Source organism: Cydia fagiglandana, chromosome 7 (assembly GCF_963556715.1).
Source record: "Cydia fagiglandana chromosome 7, ilCydFagi1.1, whole genome shotgun sequence".
NCBI classification, from domain to species: Eukaryota; Metazoa; Arthropoda; class Insecta; order Lepidoptera; family Tortricidae; genus Cydia; species Cydia fagiglandana.
The window spans coordinates 13282238-13304250 of NC_085938.1; the positions used below are offsets into that span (position 1 = coordinate 13282238).

The 22013-nt window shown below is 37.6% G+C and overlaps 1 protein-coding gene across 1 annotated transcript; it reads left to right on the forward strand.

The window, feature by feature from the left end:
• Nucleotides 1–209: 209 nt before the first annotated feature.
• LOC134666224 (uncharacterized) lies at nt 210–21766 on the forward strand. The gene is made up of 8 exons (XM_063523375.1): nt 210–300; nt 744–980; nt 1882–2048; nt 2621–2756; nt 10171–10215; nt 10646–10987; nt 12748–12914; nt 21703–21766. The coding sequence occupies exons 1-8, from the start codon at nt 289–291 to the stop codon at nt 21758–21760; spliced, it is 1164 nt and encodes a 387-aa protein (XP_063379445.1). The 5' UTR covers nt 210–288; the 3' UTR covers nt 21761–21766.
• Nucleotides 21767–22013: the final 247 nt, after the last annotated feature.

The following is a 22013-nucleotide window of genomic DNA, read 5'->3' on the forward strand; positions in this document are numbered from 1 at the left end:
GATCAAGTCAAAAGTTGTTACGATCACAAAGGGCCCGATGCTCAAATCTGGACCAATCATTTGCATTACTCATGCAACATCTATAATAACGACTAGTATAGTGTCGCCGGAGGGCGCAGGCGGGAGGGCGGTGAATTATCGAAGGCATGCGACCTCGCGGTGTCAAAGTTACGGAACTGAAATGACCGGCCCCCACTCCCTAGGACAACGGCTCCGTTTTGCTTTTCATATAAAAGACATAGTCCGCGTCGATAATGGTATCAGTCACCTGCTCTGATTAAGTGCAAAATGTTCACCAAAGTAAGTCGGCAGGCATTTTGTGTGAAATATTTTGAATAACAAGTCCTTAGAATGTCCTTAGAATTATAAACAGTAAAGTTATTTAGAAAAAATAATTATAAGTAGCTGGGAAATCAGATATAAATATTTTCCCTATCCGAATCTAGGAAAATGTAGACCATTAATAAAGTAGAGGACTACATCAGGCTTTATTCCATTTATTCAATGGGACGTTTCTCGATCCAAATCGATTGAATACAATTGAATACGTATATTTACCACATACCAGTACCTAAGCTATTTCTGAGCATTAATTAAAGATATGAGCTTAATCTACCTGCTTAGTGAGTCTTAATTGATTCCTTATCTCAAGGAGTTCCATTTGAAGGAGACACTTAAGGTGTAACAACAGGCTGCATCTAAATTTAGCAATCCCTCAGCAGTTAACCTTCTTCTGGTTACAGGTGGTCGCCCTTAGCGCCGTGTTGGCCGCCGCCAACGCTGGTCTGCTGCCGCTGCACCACGGGGCTACCTCCTCCCAGAGCATCATCCGCCACGACGCGCCCGTGCACTATGCCCCGGCTCACTATGCCCCCATCGCGCACCATGCCCCCTTAGTCCATGCCGCTCCCCTCATCCATCACGCCCCCGTAGTCCATGCCGCCCCCATTGTCCACGCTGCCCCCATCCACGTTGAGCACGTAAGTTTTTAAAGAAAGAGTCTGGATTTATGAGACCGTTTACTAAAGCTTAATTTTTTTAAGTGACGCAAAATGAATTAGTATTTGTACTATTTCAATCTAGAGCAGTCTCCCTAACCCTAGCCTCCCTACTCCCTAACCCTATCAGAAGATCCGAAAATTTTAATTATTTTATTCCATAACCCAGTGTTTTTTAAACCCGGCTCGTACCAATGAGTTTTTCGGAACTTTTGTACCTACGAAATCATCATCATCATCATCATCTCAGCCTATATACGTCCCACTGCTGGGCACAGGCCTCCTCTCGAGCGCGAGAGGGCTTGGGCTATAGTCCCCACGCTAGCCCAATGCGGATTGGGGACCTACGAAATATCATTTGATATTTACCAGTCGCTTTTCGGTGAAGGAAAACATAGTGAGGGAACCATACTAATCCCAAAAAGACCCAGTTTACCCTCTGGGTTGGAAAGTCGGATGGCAGTCGCTTTCGTTAAAACTAGTGCCTACGCCAATTCTTGGGATTAGTTTCCAAGCGGACCCCAGGCTCCATTGCCGGGACAACGCGAGAAAGATGAGTGTTTTTGTGGTGTATGCTTAGTTGAAATTCCTTTACGCTCAATGTCCAAATCCGAATAATGGTCAGTGGCGGATTTGCCCTAAGGCACAGTAGGCCCGGGCCTAGGGCGGCAAGACATTTAGGGGCGGCAAATTATGACAAAAAATTCGCTGACGATAACAAGAAATAACTCTAAATGTAGTCATTATTATGGGTGCCTTGAAAGGGGCGGCTACAGGGCCTGGGGCCTAGGGCGGCAAAGACTGCAAATCCGCCACTGATAATGGTAGTGGTATTGTTAACATTATGTAACGTAAAATGTATTCAAATTTTATATAATTCCAGTCCCACCCCAAATACGACTACGCGTACTCCGTGGCGGACCCTCACACCGGCGACCACAAGACACAGCACGAGTCCCGCGATGGAGGCGCCGTGCACGGCAGCTACTCCCTGGTCGAGCCCGACGGCTCCGTGCGCAAGGTCGAGTACACCGCTGATGACCACCATGGGTAAGAACACATTTTTAAGTGGAACTGCTGAAAAAAGCTGCCCGCGACTTCGTCAGCGTGGAATTATTAATTTAGGTAGGTAGCTATTATTTTATTTAATATGCGTTTTGTTGATTCCCCATAACTGCAACCCTCCCTTTTTCACCCCCTTAAAGGTTGATTTCTTGAATGGAAACTACCCTTTGTCCTTCCTATCTCTATACCAAATTTCAACTAAATCGTGTACCGGCGGTATTTAGTACACCGCGCGGGCGGGACATTGACAAAGTTTGTTGTGCAGTTGTTGTTAAATTCCCATACAAAATTCCACCCCTTTAGGGGATGATTTCTGGGATAAAAACTATCTTATGTCCTTCCTCGGGACTCAAACAATCTCTATACCAAATTTCATCTAAATCGGTTCAACGGTTTAAGCGTGAAGAGTTAACAGACACATAGTATGGAAGTATGGATTGTTACTACTTGCATAATGAAATGTAGTTAGATACCTACTCATCATGTAATGTCCCGACTTCGTCTTTATACCTTATGTCCTAGTATGTCCCAACTGACAGGTTTATGTTTGTTTCCAGTTTCAACGCCGTCGTCCACAAGACCCCCGGCCACCACCCCGCCCCCGTGGTGCATGCCGCCCCCCTGGTCCACGCCGCCCCCCTCGCGCACATCGCCTATGCCCCCCTCGCGCATGGCCATCATGGACTCCACTACTAAACGACTTAGCTTTATTCTCGTGATGGATGACTGATGATTGTGATATTTATGTGTGCATAATGATGATGATGATGATAAATGTGATTTTATACTCAACTGTAAATAAATACTCAGCTGCTGAACAGTATTCTGTTGTCTTAGTCAACCACTAAAGTACCTAACCATTAACTAAACCACGACTCAAATTATAACGCGTCTAAATTAAACCTCGGCTACCAATGCAATATTAGGGTCATTCCACCGTTTCGGGTGTTACACTTGAACTCATAAAATAAGGTTTTATTCGATATTGTAACAGGAACTAGGAGGTTATAACTATTGATTCATCTACTACTTTGATAATATTTTCTTTTCCTGTACACACATAATTAAAGTATAAGACCAATAACGAGAGAATCACTAAAAAGTAGCTGTTTCGGGCGTTACGCGAATTGGCCTATACCTTCTGACCATCAGTACCAAAATGCATATTTTAGCGAATTTTGTCAAGTAACCTCCAGTTTTATTTATGTCAAGTAATAATAGTTAGTATAGTCTACTGAAACACTGAAGTAACACTTAGTATCACATTTTGTTTAATTTTAATAAAATAAATTACCTGTTTCGGGTGTTACTCGTGGTTCGTTTCGGGTGTTACGAGTACGAAATTAAGACATATTTATACGAAATTATGGCTCATTTAATTGAAATTATTGTCTTTTTAATAAATTCGATTAAAATCATAAGTAATAAATACTAAATTAGTATTAAATACATTAATCTTAACAATAAAAACTGTTTCTCGAAGATATCATAATAATTTTTCTTTCGATGCGAATTTTTTCGAAAATATTCACTTGATCGAAAAATGGTTGATGGTGACACCTATTCATTTTGAAAGATCTATCCAACGATACCCCACACCACAGGATTAAAGGAGAAAAAAATTAAAAAATATTTTGTACTGGAGCTACCCTAAAAAAAATTTTTTTTGGAATTTTTGTATTACTACTTTGTTGCCATGATTGATTTTTGTATCCATGCCAAATTGCAGCTTTTTAGCACTAACCACCACGAAGAAAAGCCGGGGACGGACAGGCGGACGATCAACACGTTTCGGGTGTTACACAATTTCAAACTTTAAAACATACAACTAAAGCAGACGCTAAAACAATAATTATTACACATTTGAATAGGTTCACATCATAGCCTTTCTTTGGCAAAACATGTTTGGCTATAGTTAATTACGGGGAAAGTTACACATACTTTTATCTCTTTTTCGTTTCGGGTGTTACTTTGAGACCACAGTCTAGAATACTCTTCTAAAAACCAATTAATCCATGCTTTTTAATATTTTTAAAGACAAATTATAAAATTACGATATTTTACCTGAAATAACTGCGAGAAATTTGTAACAATTTACAGTTATTTTCTATTAAATTAGTCTTGCCAATATCGCTGTATAAATTTAGTTTTACGCCTATCATTTAAACGTCGCGCGATCAAGTACATGGAAAACATGTAAAAAATGTTTTTTTTTTTCGGGTATTTTTTCTGACATGAAGGTTTGGTATGTTTTCTCTGGAAATAGGTTAGTGTTGACTTCTTAAACCAATTTTCATTTTTGAACCCTTGGTAGCGCTTATTATGGAATGACCCATTACCTACTTACTTAGGTGACAGGCCATTTCCAACGACAGCTGCATTAAAGTGACATTCCATTTCCAACTGCAGCTGCAATACTGTTCATTTTACTATGGAAACGCGTCGCTGTCACTGTCAATTTCCATAGTAAAATGAACAGTATTGCAGCTGCAGTTGGAAATGGAATGTCACTCTTACTGTTCATTTTACTATGGAAATTGACAATAGCACCGACACGTTCAGTACCAGTAGTGCAGCTGCGGTCAGAAATGGAATGTTACCATTATCGTGCACTAGGTACTTAGGAAATGTCAGTAATTTAATTTCAGTAGTAAATTCTAATACTTATTGATTTTTAAGGCTATAAAATTAATACAATCTATTTAGTGACTAAAAATAAAACAAATTAATTTGGTATTGTATGGTAAGTACAACAAAGTAAAAATAAAACATCGGCTATTTCGTGGCTTTGTTCAGTGTAAGAAAAATTAGCTTGTCATTGTTTCGGCATTCATGATATTACATATTAAAACCAGGTGGGAATAATTAAACATTAACCTTGAACGGTGAGCTGAGGTATTAGAATAATTTGTTTAGTTACACGTAGGACGCGAGTTGCGTGCCCCACTAGCTGTGGAGTTTCGGCGAGATAATTACACACATTATATGAACTTGCGAAATAAACGGCTGCTACTACGTATGCTCAACGGCCTAGAAAAACCTTTAACTATTACGAACGCGGTTAATTGTCTTTATCTTTTAGTCGGTTTATGAATGAACTAACGTAGGAGCATTTCAGTCAAATCAAATCAATCGTTTTCTTAAAACAGAAGCTGACCTTTACGGCAAGGACATTTAACTCGACATAATAATATTATGACTTACTCGTATACACATTTCCTTTTCCTCTAACTCCCATACAATAAAACCAATTTAAATGCAATCACGACTAACGACTACCAATTCGCAAGCTTACACACAAATCACAATATGAGTAGAAGTGGTAATGATACAAATTGCCACGATTGTCTTGAAAGGTACAAGCCGACAAAGGTTAGGTTGCGAAATGGCATCGCGGAGCGTAACCTAGTCATTACATTATAAGCTGTAGAAACACCGAATACCTATGTCACATAGACCTGTTCAGTCGAATCTATTTCTACACTCACATTGGTTATGCTGTAGGAAAACAATGCAAGCTAATGCATATCCTAAACTCATTGTTATTTTCTGGGAAAACATATCGTACCTATTTCTTTCAACGGAATCGATTCCTGATCACTGTGAGTGACTTGTCGTCTCATCCTAACCCCTATAGTTCGTTTTTTTTTTGCATTAGAAATAAGGTAAACAAAAGGTGTATTTTAATTGAAAAACGCATTTTAAAAATAAGTTACGGCAAATATGTAACAATTATGAATCTAATACGATCATTTATATTCTTCTGCTTTCATAAGTAATAGTTTTTGATTTTTAAAAGGCGTTTTTCAATTAAAAGACTTGTCAAGATCGCTTACCTTCTTGCAAGTTCTTTCTAATGCCAAAAAAAACGAACTATAAATAGTCCTGGTGACTTTTGTCGGGTTACATCTTAAAATTAGCTTATTAGGTACAAATATTTGTGGTTAACACTGTTTTAAGTTGTTAGAATAATTTGAAGATTTTGACAGAGAGATACCCGTAACTTCCTGGGTTATTTAAAGGAGGATTGGGTTAGGGGCTTAAACTATATACGAGTAAGTATTTGCTAATATTGTTTAGCATTAACCAACTTCGATTATATTTAAACTCTGAAAAACTGACTTTTAAATAGCCTATCATAATAAGAATAAAAACGTCTTTACTTTCCATCTAATTTCTTCTATATAAAGAGAGAATCAGTTTCATATGCATCCACGGACCAGATTTCATTATTTGCAAAGAAGACAAAATAGGCCGTTGACTTTTAATGAACGTGATAAATTTCGCCTTTGTTATGTATGACGGTGCAATCGCATTACCCACCGCCACATTAAATACAACTTATTCCGATCATCCACTTAGGTATGCCTGAGATTAATGCTAAGTCTATTTTTTACCACAAGCGTATTTAAATATGTATGCATATACGAGCCCCGATGCACATGTTTTCGTCTAGTGAGACCATTTTTTGAGGTTCTCGCGTTTGTTCAAAAATAATGTTTTTGTTTAAAAATTACTAATATTTAATGCTTATACTAATGTAATTTAATTTCATATGGTAATACTCTGCAATAATTAAATCCAAATACAAGAAATACCGCTTGTACCTACTGAAAGAAAAAAAAATAATGATTTTTTATTTTTTTATTGACGGGTAGGATTACAACATATGTGAAGAGGGCTATTACTAGGGAAAGCAATAGGGCTCTGCCAGTGTACTGTCAATTTTTTTTCGAGCCCATGCATGCAGCAGTGCTGTAGGAGAGGACAATATGATTTGGACAACGTTTTTGAAAAGTCGTTTTTTTCAGCAATAAAAGTCATGCAATTTTATTATACGATCAAAATAAACTACATTAAACATTGCTATTATGGTTCCTATTACTGGGTCATTTTATGTTCATGAGTAAAATATATTAAAATAAACAAAATTGTTGCGTGGAACTAGACGAAATAATTTGCATCGGGGCTCGTATATATATTGTATTATGTTGTAAAAACTAAACTGATTTCTTACGCAAACATATACATATAGGTACGCTCAATATACATAAGCTCTCTTAAAAAATAACATAAGCCCTCTTTTAGCAAAACTAATCCCGCTTACCAATCTAAACAACAACAAAGCTTCGTTATCGCATCAATCACATTAGGCGCGCAGCAGCGACCTTGGGCAGATAACATCGAGACCGAGAGTAAACAGCGTCCGCGCTGACCGCCTGACCGAGCTATTTTCACTTTCCTGCCGCACAACGTGAGCGCGAAAGTGAAATTCGATGAGAGAAGCTACTGTGGATGCAATATTATAGTCTGTGTGTAACCACAGCGCATGGGATGAACTTGTGCTTTGATTCTAAAGCCTGACCAGTAATATATCATCTTAATTGTCAAGAAGACGCTGTTATTCCCATACAGTTTAGTATTAAAAAAAATGGTTCCAGTGAAATTCCGCAACATGGCGCGTGATCATATATTCCTGGTTAGACTTTATACCATGAGACTAAATTGTAGGGACGTTACAAACCCTAAAACAATTTACTACCAAAACAACTGAACTACCGAGGCTTACCCGTTCACGGCGCATATTTGAACCTAACCCTTATATGCGCCGTGAACGGGTATTTATGTGTCTTCCACTTTTCCTTTATTTCTAAGCATTGTGGTAACGTACGTTAGACACGAGCCAGCCTCCTGGGCACCATAACACACGAAGGTGACCTGAGGAGCATTTTTTACCTATAAGTTAATTTAAGATCTGTTAAATTTTAGTTTTAATTTTAATGTTGTTTTATTATCATTTTGTTTGTTATTGGTAAATAAAGTCTCAGTATAAACTCATATGCTAAGACTTTCGCCGTAGCGTCGCAATGAATGAATTTATGAATGAGCTAATACTGATGAGTTGATGACTAATGTCTTGTGACAACCAACAACACTAGGTTTATATTTTTAGAACAGTAGGCGATATTTGGTCAATAGCGGAACTGCTGATGGCAACCATAAAATTATATTTGTATAGTTAGGCACTATAATTAGTACCATGCCATTTTGTGAGGTCGGAGAATTTTGTTAAAGGTTAGGTTATCATCATCTCTTGTCTTCATTCATAATTCATATTGGATTAGGTGCGACTTTTGCGTGGCACTTCCCTATCTTTTTCTATTTGATTTGAGACACTGCGTCTAATAATTACGTCATTAAGTCTAACTTAGTTCAAGTTAAGTATGTCTTCTCAATGTAGTTTGCTACTAGGAAATCTACCTACGTTTCATAGTGTAAGTAAATACCACCAACCTAGTTACATTACTAGTGTGGGTCAGACAGTCAGACGGCCATATTTAAATGATAGTAATCGCAATTGGTAACCGTCGGCATTTATAGGTCCGAGTATGTATCGGTCAAGATAGTTTAAATTAATATTTCTTAACTATAATTTTATTAAACTTGACGGGCGGAGATAGAAACATGATGTCTACACAGACGCTGTGTACCGAGATTTGAGAATCGTGCAGCGATATTCGTGCCGCGGCCCTTACTGCCTACCATTTTAATGCATTTGTGTCACATTGCTCCGGATTGGTGTTTCATTGGTATTTCTATTACATAAAATTCCAATCGGATGATTATACCTATGTCAGTACAGTACAGTAAACTGAGACACTGTGAAATACTGATTCATTTGATGAGAGTGCTGGTGGCCTAGCGGTAAGAACGCTTTCGACTTTCAATCCGGAGGTCGCGGGTTCAAACCCCGTACGAAATATCATTTCATTTGATATTTACCAGTTGCTTTTCGGTGAAAGAAAGAAAACATTGTGAGGAAACCGGACTTATCCCAAGAAGGCCTAGTTTTCCCTATGGGTTGGAAGGTCAGATGGCAGTCACTTTCGTAAAAACTAGTGCCTACGTCAATTCTTGGGATTAGTTGCGAAGCGGACCCCAGGCTCCCATGAGCCGTGGCAGAATGCCGGCATAACGCGAGGAAGAAGAAGAAGGTATATGTTGATACGAGTGTTAGTATTCGCTCCGATGTATGTAGAAAAATCCAAGACAGAAGACCAAAAATATATATCCTACGTAATATATGTATGGGTAATGGGTATGTAAAATTCGCGCTTACAATTTAATACCTACGTTAAATCAAATATTTTTAATGAAAACCGACAGTTTCTTCTTTGAAGGAAGCGCCTCATGACGAAAGAGAGTGACGAAACGACAAGGGCGACCTACAGAACAGAAAATACGAGGACTAGGTGTTTATGAGGCAGAGGTGCCAAACATTGAATATGCAAGATTTTATGCAGCCAGTTAAAATCTTGTTGAAATTTTTCATATGTCGTGTACCTATGTAGGTCGGTATACGGTATAAGTGAATAACGGTTTGTAATAGGTTCAGTTTAGTTTGCAAATCTGATAAAGTTATGATTGCAAAAACATTTTTTTCCTTTGCGATTCCTTTATTGAAATCTATTACAAAATGATTTTATACTCGAAAGGAACGACTTGTTTGGAAAAACCGTCGTCTTTCCTGTGGATGTTAGTTACCGATTTGTAATTATAAAAGTTACCGAAAGTTTATCTTTAAAGTCCTTTTTTTTTGTTGTCCATCGTTGTAAAGTTGCATAACCTTAACTCATAGTAAAAAAGTTTTTGGTAGATAAAATTCTTAATCTATCTAAATCTAGGTAGGTATGTATAGATATAATTAAATTCGGAATACCTATATAAAAATAAGTCATCATAAGAGTAACATTCCATTTCCAACTGCAGCTGCAATACTGTTCATTTTACTATGGAAATTGACAATGACAGCGACGCGTTTTCATAGTAAAATGAACAGTATTGCAGCTGCAGTTGGAAATGGAATGTCACTTTAATCATCTGCCTGCACCATATCCCATTATCTGAGGTCGGCTCTCCTGTCCATTCCACCTACCTACATATAAATTAGTAAAATAAGTAAAACAACCCCTCGGTTGGGTACCCCTGCAAGCAGATGCACTCTACCATAACTTGCGCTGTAGTCACAAGCTGTTAAGTATATTGTTGCAAATAGATACCAATATAAAAACCAACATACTCACCCACCGTATCATTATTGTACTGACACCTCAAATCAAGACATCAACACTTCAACACAATGTGTCTCAAAGTAAGCCTACAAGTGATATATTATTAAGAGCCCGTGATAGTGAAGTGCTACCTAAATTTAAGTGATAAGTGTCTAATGATTGTGAAGCCAAGCCAATTACAGGTCTATGGCCTCTTCTGTAATAAGACGAGTAATAGTGTATGAAAGCTACTTAAGAATTACAACTGAGTTACAAACGCTCAACTACCGCGCTGCCAGCAACCCTAGTCAAGACAAAATGTGTCACCGTCGCCCTAGTGATAGCCCCTAGGGATTCTATTACGTTTATTTGAAGAACCAGTGCGCGAAGCCAAAGTGCCAATCGTTAACCGTCGTGCCAATTGTTTAGACACCATACCTATTTAACCAAGCTTTCCCCCGAAGTGTAACCACTTGCCTTCTAGATTTTCGCGACAATAAAGGAACTGAACTAAATCCGGTTTCATTTCAGGTCGTGTTGTTTAGTGTGATAATGGCCGTCTGCCATGCAGGTTACATCGGATTGGATGCGACCTCGTCACACACTGTAGTTCGCCACGACGGACTCGAGCAACACGGACACATTGCACATGCCGGACATGTCTCACATGCTGGTCATAACGGAGACGTCGGTGCTCCCATCTATGAGCCGAGCTACGAAAATGAAGCGCACTACGAATACCAAGACCCAGGATACAACTCTGAAGATTATTACCACGGACAGAACGAGGCTTATGAAGATTACTCCGCTGGCGTTCAACTTCATGGCGCATACCAGCCTCTTGCTACATACGCGTCCGGGTACAATAACTACGTAAGTTTTACACTGATTTAAAATTTCACTTACTTAATCGCGTATTTAAGTTTTAAGATTTACTTCCGTCCTCGAAACGTTGGAGGTAAATTTTAAAACTTATACCTATACGCGATTAAGTCCCGTTGTACAATTTAATATCTTATAGGTAAGTTTTATAAACAATATCTATCATCCAAATCTCAATATCAAACTTTAAATCTAACATGCATCAGTTCTGAGAAAAACATAATAATTTAGCAATTAAATTTTATCAAAATTAGAGGCATAACAGTTCAACACGTAGCCATTTATTAAAGTGTATGAATGGAATGCGTTATCTTTAAATTAATTACCAACGCAAATGTCTTATTTGTCCAAACAGTCAGACAAATTGCGACTGTTCTCACATCAAGCAGTACTTGCATGGCGGAAAATCACTAACGGCGCGATTCGGGAAATTAATTAGAGACTCACTAGATATGAAATAGTAAAGATATGTGACGTTCCATGGCAAAAGGTACCTTATGGCGGCTGGCGCTTACGTCGCATAGAGCCGCAATAATATTATTGTGGCGCCATACCTTTTACCCTGGAACGTCACGTATTTCATATCTAGCGAGTCTCTAATTCATTTCCCGAATCGCGCCGCAAGTATACCTTCCTACCTGCCGAAAATGGGCGTGCGTTGTATTGTTACGTGTCCGGATATTAAATATTAAAAATCGAACTAACGACCTTGCATTTCAAGCAAATCATTCGTTAGCAGCCGAGTAGCCGATATCGTGTAGGATATGGCTAATCTAGCTGCGTTTTAGAAATTACTTATACATAATAGCTTGCGGTTAACGAATGGTACGATAGTCACGTAACCTTAAGTAGAGGCGACCGTGAAACGGAACACTCCAAATACTCCAATGCTAAATAAAAGGAATTTTATATGTTTTATAATGTCGCAAGAGATAACAGTGCGTAGCCAGGCCGCGTAGCCAAGACGCCAATCGCTTACGCTCCGTAGCGATCGAAACGCAACTGTCACTGTCACACTAATCCGGAAGAGTGATAGAGAGACATAATGCTTTTCGCTGTCGAAGCGATAGCGATTGTAACCTTGGCTAGGCCGGCAGGCTCGCGGGTGGCGTCGGTCAGGCCGCTCTTTTTGGTTCACCTTCTCGGTTGGGCATTGACCTGAAAACGAAGTATTACAATTATAATCTAGGTATACGGTATGTTTGGTATACCAAGTGCGTTGAGCAACTCACTAGCGCCTTACAATGGCGTATGACAAAACAAAACCAAACTAATCATAGCCACCTATTTCGCTGTGTACATACAGCACCAACTAACAACAATAGCTAAGTCCGCACTTGTTCTTCTCAGTCAATTTGCCGGATTGCCTTTGTATTTTAGCGGAACGTACCTAATATAGCTATTTGTTATACTTGAAAATATTGACAACGGCGAATTTGAACACCTTAAAATGCCACCGCATTAGAGTTTTGTCTGATTTTTAAGTTAATAAGATTTTACATTGACGTATACCTATCTCGTGACAGGCCTTACGGGCACTAAAAATGGTATAACTCAGCGGTGTCACTCAGGTATACGAGCCAATCGTGCAGTCTAACGCAACTAGTTGCAACCAATCTCGTGCGTGATGCGAACTCATCAACCAATCGCGTTGTAGCGATTTCACACCGCTATACTGACCCCGTTCATACCCCATTCTTATTGCCCGTAAGGCCAGTGAGATATACGTCAATAGATTTTTAATATTCCAGGCTCCTCCGAAGTACCACTTCACGTACTCGGTGTCGGACCCGCACACCGGCGACCACAAGTCGCAGTTCGAGGCGCGCGACGGCGACGTCGTGAAGGGCATGTACTCGCTGGTCGAGCCGGACGGCAACGTGCGCACCGTCCATTACACCGCCGACGACGTCAATGGGTAACTTTACAAATACAAATAAATACAAATAACTTTATTTTGCATGAAATATGGTACAAAAGATGGTCAGACAATATTAGGTAACTGCACCAATTTCTGAATCTGGCATGCAAAAAACTAAAACTACAACTAAAAATAAGTTTAAACAGTCACAATAGTCAAGGCCTAATATTATATTATGTCACCCACCTCAGTCAAAAGATGCCACACCACACCACCACAATTTTTGACCACAATTTTTTTTTATTGACCCTATCATTGTGAATGCTGGGATGTCATAAACTGGAGAGATTTCATCATTTAGCCACGGCTCATGGGTGCCTTGGGGTCCGCTTGACAACTAATCCCAAGAATTGGCGTAGGCACTAGTTTTTACGAAAGCGACTGCCATCTGACTTTCCAACCCACAGGGTAAACTAGGCCTTATTGGGATTAGTCCGGTTTCCTCACGATGTTTTCCTTCACAAAGCGACTGGTAAGTATTAAATTAAATGATATGACCTACATAAGTTCCGAAAAACTCATTTAGGTCAAGAAATGAATGCTCAAAAAACGTTGTAGAGGGAAATGCTAGGAACACAATTTTTGACTCCGTAACTTTGTTTGGACTAGTTAGGAGGAGAACATATCAAAAGTCCCCGGCTGTAGCCCCGCTGCTGGGGGGTAGAGGGGGGTAAGAAGGTCGAATTTTTCGGTTTTTCATTGATATCTTGGAAACTTTGCGTCTTAGCGACATCATTACTAAGACAAACCGAAAGCTGATAAAATTAGTTACAAGTTTTATCCTGTCAAGTTTTTCGATATCATGAATAGTTTTTGAGATACCCGCTCTTGAAAGTTTATTTAGGGATTTTAATTTTATCTTGATATCTACGTCAGTGAAGTTGTTAGGCCGTGTTTGGTATCATTTTCGTATAAATCGGGGGTGCTGAATTCATTTATGGTATCACATTGACACCATTCCGAAGTAAAACCAAAATTTAAAAATAAATATTTTTTTAAATCCCTCTTCACGCCTAAACCGCTAAACCAATTTCGTTGAAATTTGGTATAGAAATAGTTTAAATCTCGACACACGACATAGGATAATTTTTATAACCAAAAGCATCTTTTGAGGGTGTGAAAAGTGGGGTGGAAGTTTGTATGGGGAGTCAATAACCGCTGAACCGGTTTAGATGAAATTTAGGACGGAATACATCTGTGATTTAGATGAAAGTGATACCAAACATGACTTCAAACCTTACCTTGAGCAGTATTAACCTCAGGAATTCAGTTTCGTCGACGAAGTTGAATTCCCCCCATACTCCATTTCACAACTTTAAAGGATGATTATTGAGATAAAAAGTATCTTATGTCCTGTCTTGGGACTCTAAATATCTGTATACCAAATTTCAATTAAATCGGTTGAGCGGTTTAAGCGTGAAGAGGAATTTAAAAAAAAAAGGTATTTGTTTAAAGTTTATATGTTTTTTCTTAGGAATGTTGTCAATGTGATACCAAAACTGAATTCAGCACCCCCGATTTATACGAAAATGATACCAAAGACGGTCTAGCAGCGTCACTAATGTAGATATCAAGATAAAATTGAAAGCCCTAAATAAACTTTCAAGAGCGAATATCTCAAAAACTATTCAAGATATCGAAAAACTTGACTGAATAAACCTTGTAACAAATTTTATCAGCTTTTGGTTTGTCTTAGTAGTCATGTCGCTAAGACGCAAAATTTCCAAGATATAAGTGAAAAACCGAAAAATGAGACCTTCTTTCCCCCCTCTACCCCCCAGCACCGGGGCTACGGCCGGGGACTTTTGATATGTTCACCTCCTAACTAGTCCAAACAAAGTTACATAGTCAAAAATTGTGTTCCTAGCATTTCCCTCTATAACTTCTTAGGGTTTGAACCCGCGACCTCCGGATTGAAAGTCGCACGCTCTTACCGCTAGGCCACCAGCGCTCTACCATAAACTAGAGAGTCTATAAAGGAATTCGGTAGGGGACTGCAGCTCCGTTGCTGGCGCTCCTTGCATTGCAGTTACATTGTAGAAACTATAATTACTACATTTATAGGGCTACTATGTTGCTGTTCTATTATTTAATAGGGCCCACCAGCCAAATCAAACACTTCAACAATGTTCGTTTAAATTAGGTCGAAATCGTGATTTTATTTAAGTGCATAATAGTGTTGACCTGACGTTACAGCTTAGTATCTTTTATGGGCTGCCTAACCTTATCATAATGACTACGATTGGAGCTCCTAACACCCTTAGGTACCTACCTAATTGTAATTAGCAGTCTTATCTAGATCTAGGCTTCATTGCGCATACACATAAATCTTGTCACGGAAAACCTAAGCCATTTAATGGACCTGAATCCGGCCCTTGAGCCTACTAAAGCAAGCTTTATGTAATTCTCCGGATTACCCAACGATATTCATCGAGAAAAGTTCTTGATCCACTTTCGTGTTCCTAGTTGGTAAGTAATATAAATATTTAGTCCGAAGCTTGTAAAATATAAATGTTTATGAGCTCTTTTACATGACAGTTTAATAAATTCATAATAATACTCTTAACAAATTTATTGATAATATTTAATAAAGCCTTTGTCAAGAAATTCAGCTATTTTGAGAGGAATTGAGTTTTGTGTTTTACAAGTCTATTGCAGAAGCCCCGTTATCTAAAATGACTGACGTAAAAATAAAAAGTTTTGGAAACCTTTCATGCACGTCCTTGGTACAACAAACGAAAAAACAAAACTTTAAAAGGTACAAATAACTTGTTAATTATTCGGCCGCGATATGTGTTCTTGAGAATCATAAATAGGTACTCGTAGCTCCATATTTTCAATGTAATTACTGAACAATTGCAGCTATTCAATAGTAATAAATCAGTTACTAGACAATCGATACCGAGACAACAAAGTTTTGACCCACGACCTTTACAAATGTGCACTTACACAGGCCATTTACAATCCATTGGTCGGACAAATAAAAGAACAGCGAGCGTAACCCAGTTATTGACATGAATCGAGTCATTGATGCCGAATGGCCTTGATACTGGCATCAGTTTGGGCCAGTGTTGCCAACTTGGCATTAATGATGCCAGATCTGGCATATTTTCACTCGCTTTGGCACCAAAATTTTCCATTTAGCATCTGGCATATTTTTTAGCATAATTTAGTCTAAGCCAAGTTTGCACCAACTTGGCAGCAACAATATGTGCCATCGCCTTATGTGGTTTATATTTTCATATGAATTTTGATTTTTGTGGACGGATGGTTGTCGACGGACTATATAAAGTTGGGCAAGCAGATCTTGTCAGTAGAAAAAGTCAGCAAATTTGAAAAATGTTTGTGTTTTGAGTGTCTAATTTAAAGTGACATTTTAGCATATTTCATAATACTTTGGCATAATCTTGACATTAGTCTAGCATAAAATCCGAGTTGGCGACACTTGTTTGGGCCGAAGAACGCCTGACCGATTCGATTCGCTTTATTAGCTTACTTACATAATACAATAATACCCAAATAGAGCAATTCTCCGATTACTTTTCACCTTGTAAATACATTGACAATGTCATTATTGAAGCATAAAGTCAATTGATATGACATGTTATTTACAATTTCTGCAATATTATAAGTAAAGCTCGTAAATATTTCGTAAATTGTACCTGTTTATTGCTCGTAATGTTTGGTCCAGTTATAAGATTAAATATTATGTACTTTTTTAATGTTTTGGAATTAACTCATATCATTTGATTTACGATAACATTTGTTAAAGTAGGCATTAAATTAAAGTAGACACCACTCTGTATGTAGAGTCTGTGCGGAAAGAGAAGAGTCGTGGGATTTGAGGGCGCGCCAGTGCTATTTTATGGTTTTTGCTATGCTGACAACACTGGTCACGTGATTATAGTACGACACTAAAGGTCATGATACTTGTACCCCTTTTGTTCCGGTTTTTTACCATGGCTTACTAAACGGAGCCTGGTGGTGGTGTCGGCTCGTCAAATCAATCCTCTGATTTAGCGCAGGCACTAGTTTTCTTTTTAAAACACACTTTTGTTTTTATGTTTCAGATACTAAAAAGTGACAGTGCGATTGACAAAACTGCTAAAACTAGTTAAGAATCTGCCCAATACAACTGTAATTTTAGTACCAAACAAGATAGAGTCTCATTTATGTACTACCTAATCTGTGCAGTCCAACAGTTATTTTAATACAAAACCGGATAGATCGGGTAAAAATTGGGCATTAGAACTGTAATTTTACTATCTGGGATATATTTCACCCATTGTAAACTTGACTTGTAATGTATGTGTACATTATTAATAATAAATATGAATATGAATAAAAATAGTGCATAAGTAGGTAGGCCTTATTGGGATATGTCCGGTTCTCTCATCTCACGATATTTTACTTCGCCGAAAAGTCTGCTAAATATGAAATACTTATAATTTCGTAACTAACAGAACCTAGTAAACGAACTTACAAATAAAGAAATATTTTTATGAAAAGGTTTTATTCTTTGTAATCGACGTCTGAATTAAAATATTCAATGTCACTTATGTTTGAGCTAGCTTCAGAACAACCAGGGACTGATGTGAGGAACTGGATGTGCTTGAATCCGGCACGTAGATTACGAATTCTTGCATATCACCTACTTAGCGGTCTTTTATTCGAGATACCGTAGGTACTTTTACACAATCCTGAAAAAAAAATTACATATAAATATGCATAAAATGGAAAGTATCAAGACTATTTGTCAGTTATTTTAAAGATCATGAATGACCTGCATATTTATGAAAATTAATATATTTTGAATGAATATACTTACCGATTATTTACCGGAGACAAGTTACTTAGGGGGCTTATTAAATAGGTAATTATTTAATATTAAATACAACATCAATACCCGCGAATAGCGGAAACACGTTCCGCGACTTTTTGTAAGTCGATAGTCGGCTTTTAGCCGTTTTCTTCCCGCTGACAAAACCGAACAATGTTAAATATAATTTTTCTTGTGGTTTTATGTACGGTTTCATCGTGTTTTGAAAATATTTTATACATAAAACTTGCGGTCTTTGTTAATAAAAATATACAATGACAGAAGTTTGTTTACTTTTTACAAGACAGGTGTCAAAGGTTGGATTGCCATATAAAATTTAAAATGTTAGTTCCCGTTTCTGCCACGACTCTTCTCTTTCCGCACAGACTCTACCTACTTAAGTACATTTCCGCTAACTACGGACTCTTATTTAATGACATTTTCAACAGCCGGTGTTTATGAGTAGTTTAGAATTTCGACATAATTTTAATTGGATATTTACTTATTTCAACAAGGCGTAAACACATTTCTACGTTGTCATAAATTAGTACTTAATAATAATTATTGACGATTTCGTTATTAGTGGTAAAGTTACTAATACAAGTCTTTTCACCAAAATTATCATCAACAGATACTATCGAAATAACCAAAGGGAATAGTTTAAAAGTAATGTTTTTTTTCTGTTTGAATTCTGCCAAATACCTAGTATTTCTCTACGGCAAGAATCATCATCAAAATCCAAAATATAAATAATAATTCATAATTGACACACAATCACAGGTAAGTCTATTGAAATGTACCAATATAAAAACTTTTTACAAAAAAAAAGAAAACCGACTTCAAAAAGGATGAAATAAAATATTATCCTTTTTAAGTCTATGCGTTACTAACTGATATGTTTGAAGTCGGTGCCAAGCCAACTTTTGAAGCATACCATGATTTTGGTGCGATTCGATAAGGATGTACGTTAGATTGCCTTACCTACACGACGACAATGAACGTACTTTCTGTACGTACAGTCGACGTTAAAAATATGTTTACACTTTTCGTCTTATTACAAAGGAGTAAGGTGCAAAAGTGTTAATATATATTTGACGTCGACTGTACCTAAGAACACACCTCAGAACACACGATCAAACCTTCTTGGCACAGTCCGTACCACGTTTGTCGGCACGCAAGCGTGGGATTGGGACTGAAGTTATTTCCCGTCCCTTATTCAGAGGACTACATTTCAAAATATAAAACAATTCAAGGAATTTACTTTCCTGCCAAATTTCACCTAAAGCGGTTCAGTTGTTTAGCCATGAAAAGGCGACAAAGAGGCAGACAGAATTACTTACATATTTATAATAGTTATTAGTACAGTTCTAATGGGATTTATAGTCATAAAGCTGATTATTTTTGACGGGTATTGTTACTACTTGGCTTGGCACCGACTTCAAACATATCAGTTAGTAACGCATAGACTTAAAAAGGATAATATTTTATTTCATCCTTTTTGAAGTCGGTTTTCTTTTTTTTTGTAAAAAGTTTTTATTTTTCCATTTTTAGTTTTAACGCATTGTTAAGAGCGCGACGCATGAATGAAAAACAACATCATGATTAACCACTAAATTCGTGTACCTACTTTAATAAATATGTAATCAGGAATTTTCTCGAGTCCGTCTGGGAAATTATAATTCCTGTCACTTCACTAAATCCATCCTCCGCCCCGCCACTGACCCAATCCCTCAACCCCCCCGATCACTCTACCTCTCAGCGCATCAACCCTTGATTCATGTACCAGTCGGCCCTGAACCAGCAGCCCATCAACCACCATTACCCGACCCCTTAATCCCCGACCCCTTAACTCCTAACCCTAACCCCCGATCAGTAGCCTTACCAGCTTACCAAGAGTTTGACATTGATTAATTCGCTAGCGTGTGTGTACTTACTTTCTTTGCATCTCGCTCGTACTGGCATATTAGTGCAAGCGAGATGCATAAAAAGTAAGTTACGAAGACGTTGGCGTCACTATATGTCAATGTCAAACTCGTGGTAAGGCTACACTTGCACTACATCAAATTGGCGGTGTTCGGAAGCAAATGCTCGAGTTACTTTAGAAAACACCGAAATCACTTTACACGTGCCTTTAAAAACTGAGGAGTTCCCTCAATTCCTCATGGATTCCATCATCAGACCAGAACCAAAAATAATACGGAAACACCTTGGAGGCAACTCCTTCCAAACAAAAAAATAATTACTCAAATCCGATCACAGGTGCCGGAGTAATCGCTGAACGTACTACATTTAAAAATCATCATCATTATCATCAAAACAATCATCATCATCAGGTCTACATCATCAAAATGGTGGTTTTCGGAAGAAAATGCTCGAGTTGCTTAAGAAAACACCCAAATCGCCATGCATGTGCCTTTAAAAATTGAGGAGTTCCCTCAATTCCTCATGGATCCCATCATCAGAACAGAACCAAATTAAAATGGGACCAACTCGGAGGTAGCTCCTTTCAAACAAAAAAGAATTACTCAAATCGGACTACGGGTCTCGGAGTAATCGGTGAACGTACATAGAAAAAAAAAAAATAGCCACAACCGAATACAGAACCTCCTCCTTCTATGAAATGGAAGTCGGTTAAAAATACGTCAAAGGTAACTTGCATGACTTACACATCGGTAACTCGTGGCATTTAGGTAGCACTTAGGGCCACTTGCACCATTCACTAACCCAGGGTTAACTGTTTAAACCATGGAGTTATTATGGTTACCAGTACAATTTGACACTTCGGTAACGGTTTAACCGATTAACCCCGGGTTAGTGGAATGGTGCAAGTGGGCCTTAAAAGATTAGTTTAATTAATTCCTTCTTTTAGTGGTTTCTTTTTCTCGACTCGTATAGGAATTAGTGTTGTTTATTAATTTTTCACTTTGTTTAATATTATTAACTAAGTAACCCAAATAAGAGTTTAAGAATAAATCTTTTAAGTGCTACCTAAATGCCACGAGTTACCGATGTGTATGCATGACATTTCTGAAGATATTTACGGAGAGGGACGACAAGAACAATTCATTTCATTTCAACCCGCAATGTAAATTACAATTCCAAATTATCACACAAATATCTACATGGTAAATCTATTGAAATATGCCAAGAAAATACGTCATAGTTAAAACAATAATGTTATTTATACTAAAAACGGAGAAATATTTAATTATAACGTATTGTAGCCCGCTAAGCAGTCATTAGCGGTATGTCTCAATTTACAAACAAGATACCTACCTACTAACGACCAGTTAACGTACTCTCAACACATTGTCACGATTTTTCACATCGACACATTCTCACACGTATTAAAACAATCTAAATGAGACCAGTTAAGCAACGCTGGAGCCATTTGCATGTTTCTTATCACACTAAATACGTTGAACGCAAATTAAAGTTTGTTACGATTCTAGCTTAGTTTATAATGTAGGTATACCATGAAATCGTCCATTTTGTCGTTTAGGGTTTTACCGAATGAGAAATCATAAATATGCATAAAAGATTCATTGACACTAATTCGTGGTTTAATTGATTTTTATTAACGAATTAGTTCCATTTTGCTTTTGGTCGTATTTTAGAAACTCCAGGGTAAAGCTAGGCTGTATCAAAAGATCAGGTAATCTCAGGTAATCTCAAAGGTAAAATGACATTATTAAAAGGTGTTTGGAATTCTAATGAAATAAAGGTTAGATATATTATTATATAATGGTGAAAAGGAAACTAGGATTTAGAATTTTTACCTGGATATATGTATGTGGGTAATTGATATGTATTTGAATTTTGCATTTGTAGCCACCTGACGAAGCCTACGTTGTCGATGTCCTAACTAAAAATTTGATCATATTTTTATAGATGTTAAATAAAGATAATTTTATTTTATTTAATATAATTAAAAAAATAATTGATATTTGTCTTATTAATTTTCAGATTCAATGCGGTGGTGGAGCGAACCGGCCCGACCGTTCACACTACGACTTATCACTGATCTCTTTGTATTTAATTAAATTAGTTGACAAGCTCCAAATATAATAGTTAACACATAATTTAACCGTTAATAATTAAATAATATATTTTCTTGTTTAATAATCATTATTGTGTTTCATTATTAGTGTTATTCAATGATGATTAGTACGATTTTGATAATATAATTATGATAAAATAATGTAGATCCACATTGACGCAACCATTGTGTGGTTAAACTACATCATTTTAACCAAGTAAAATGTATTGCGGACGAA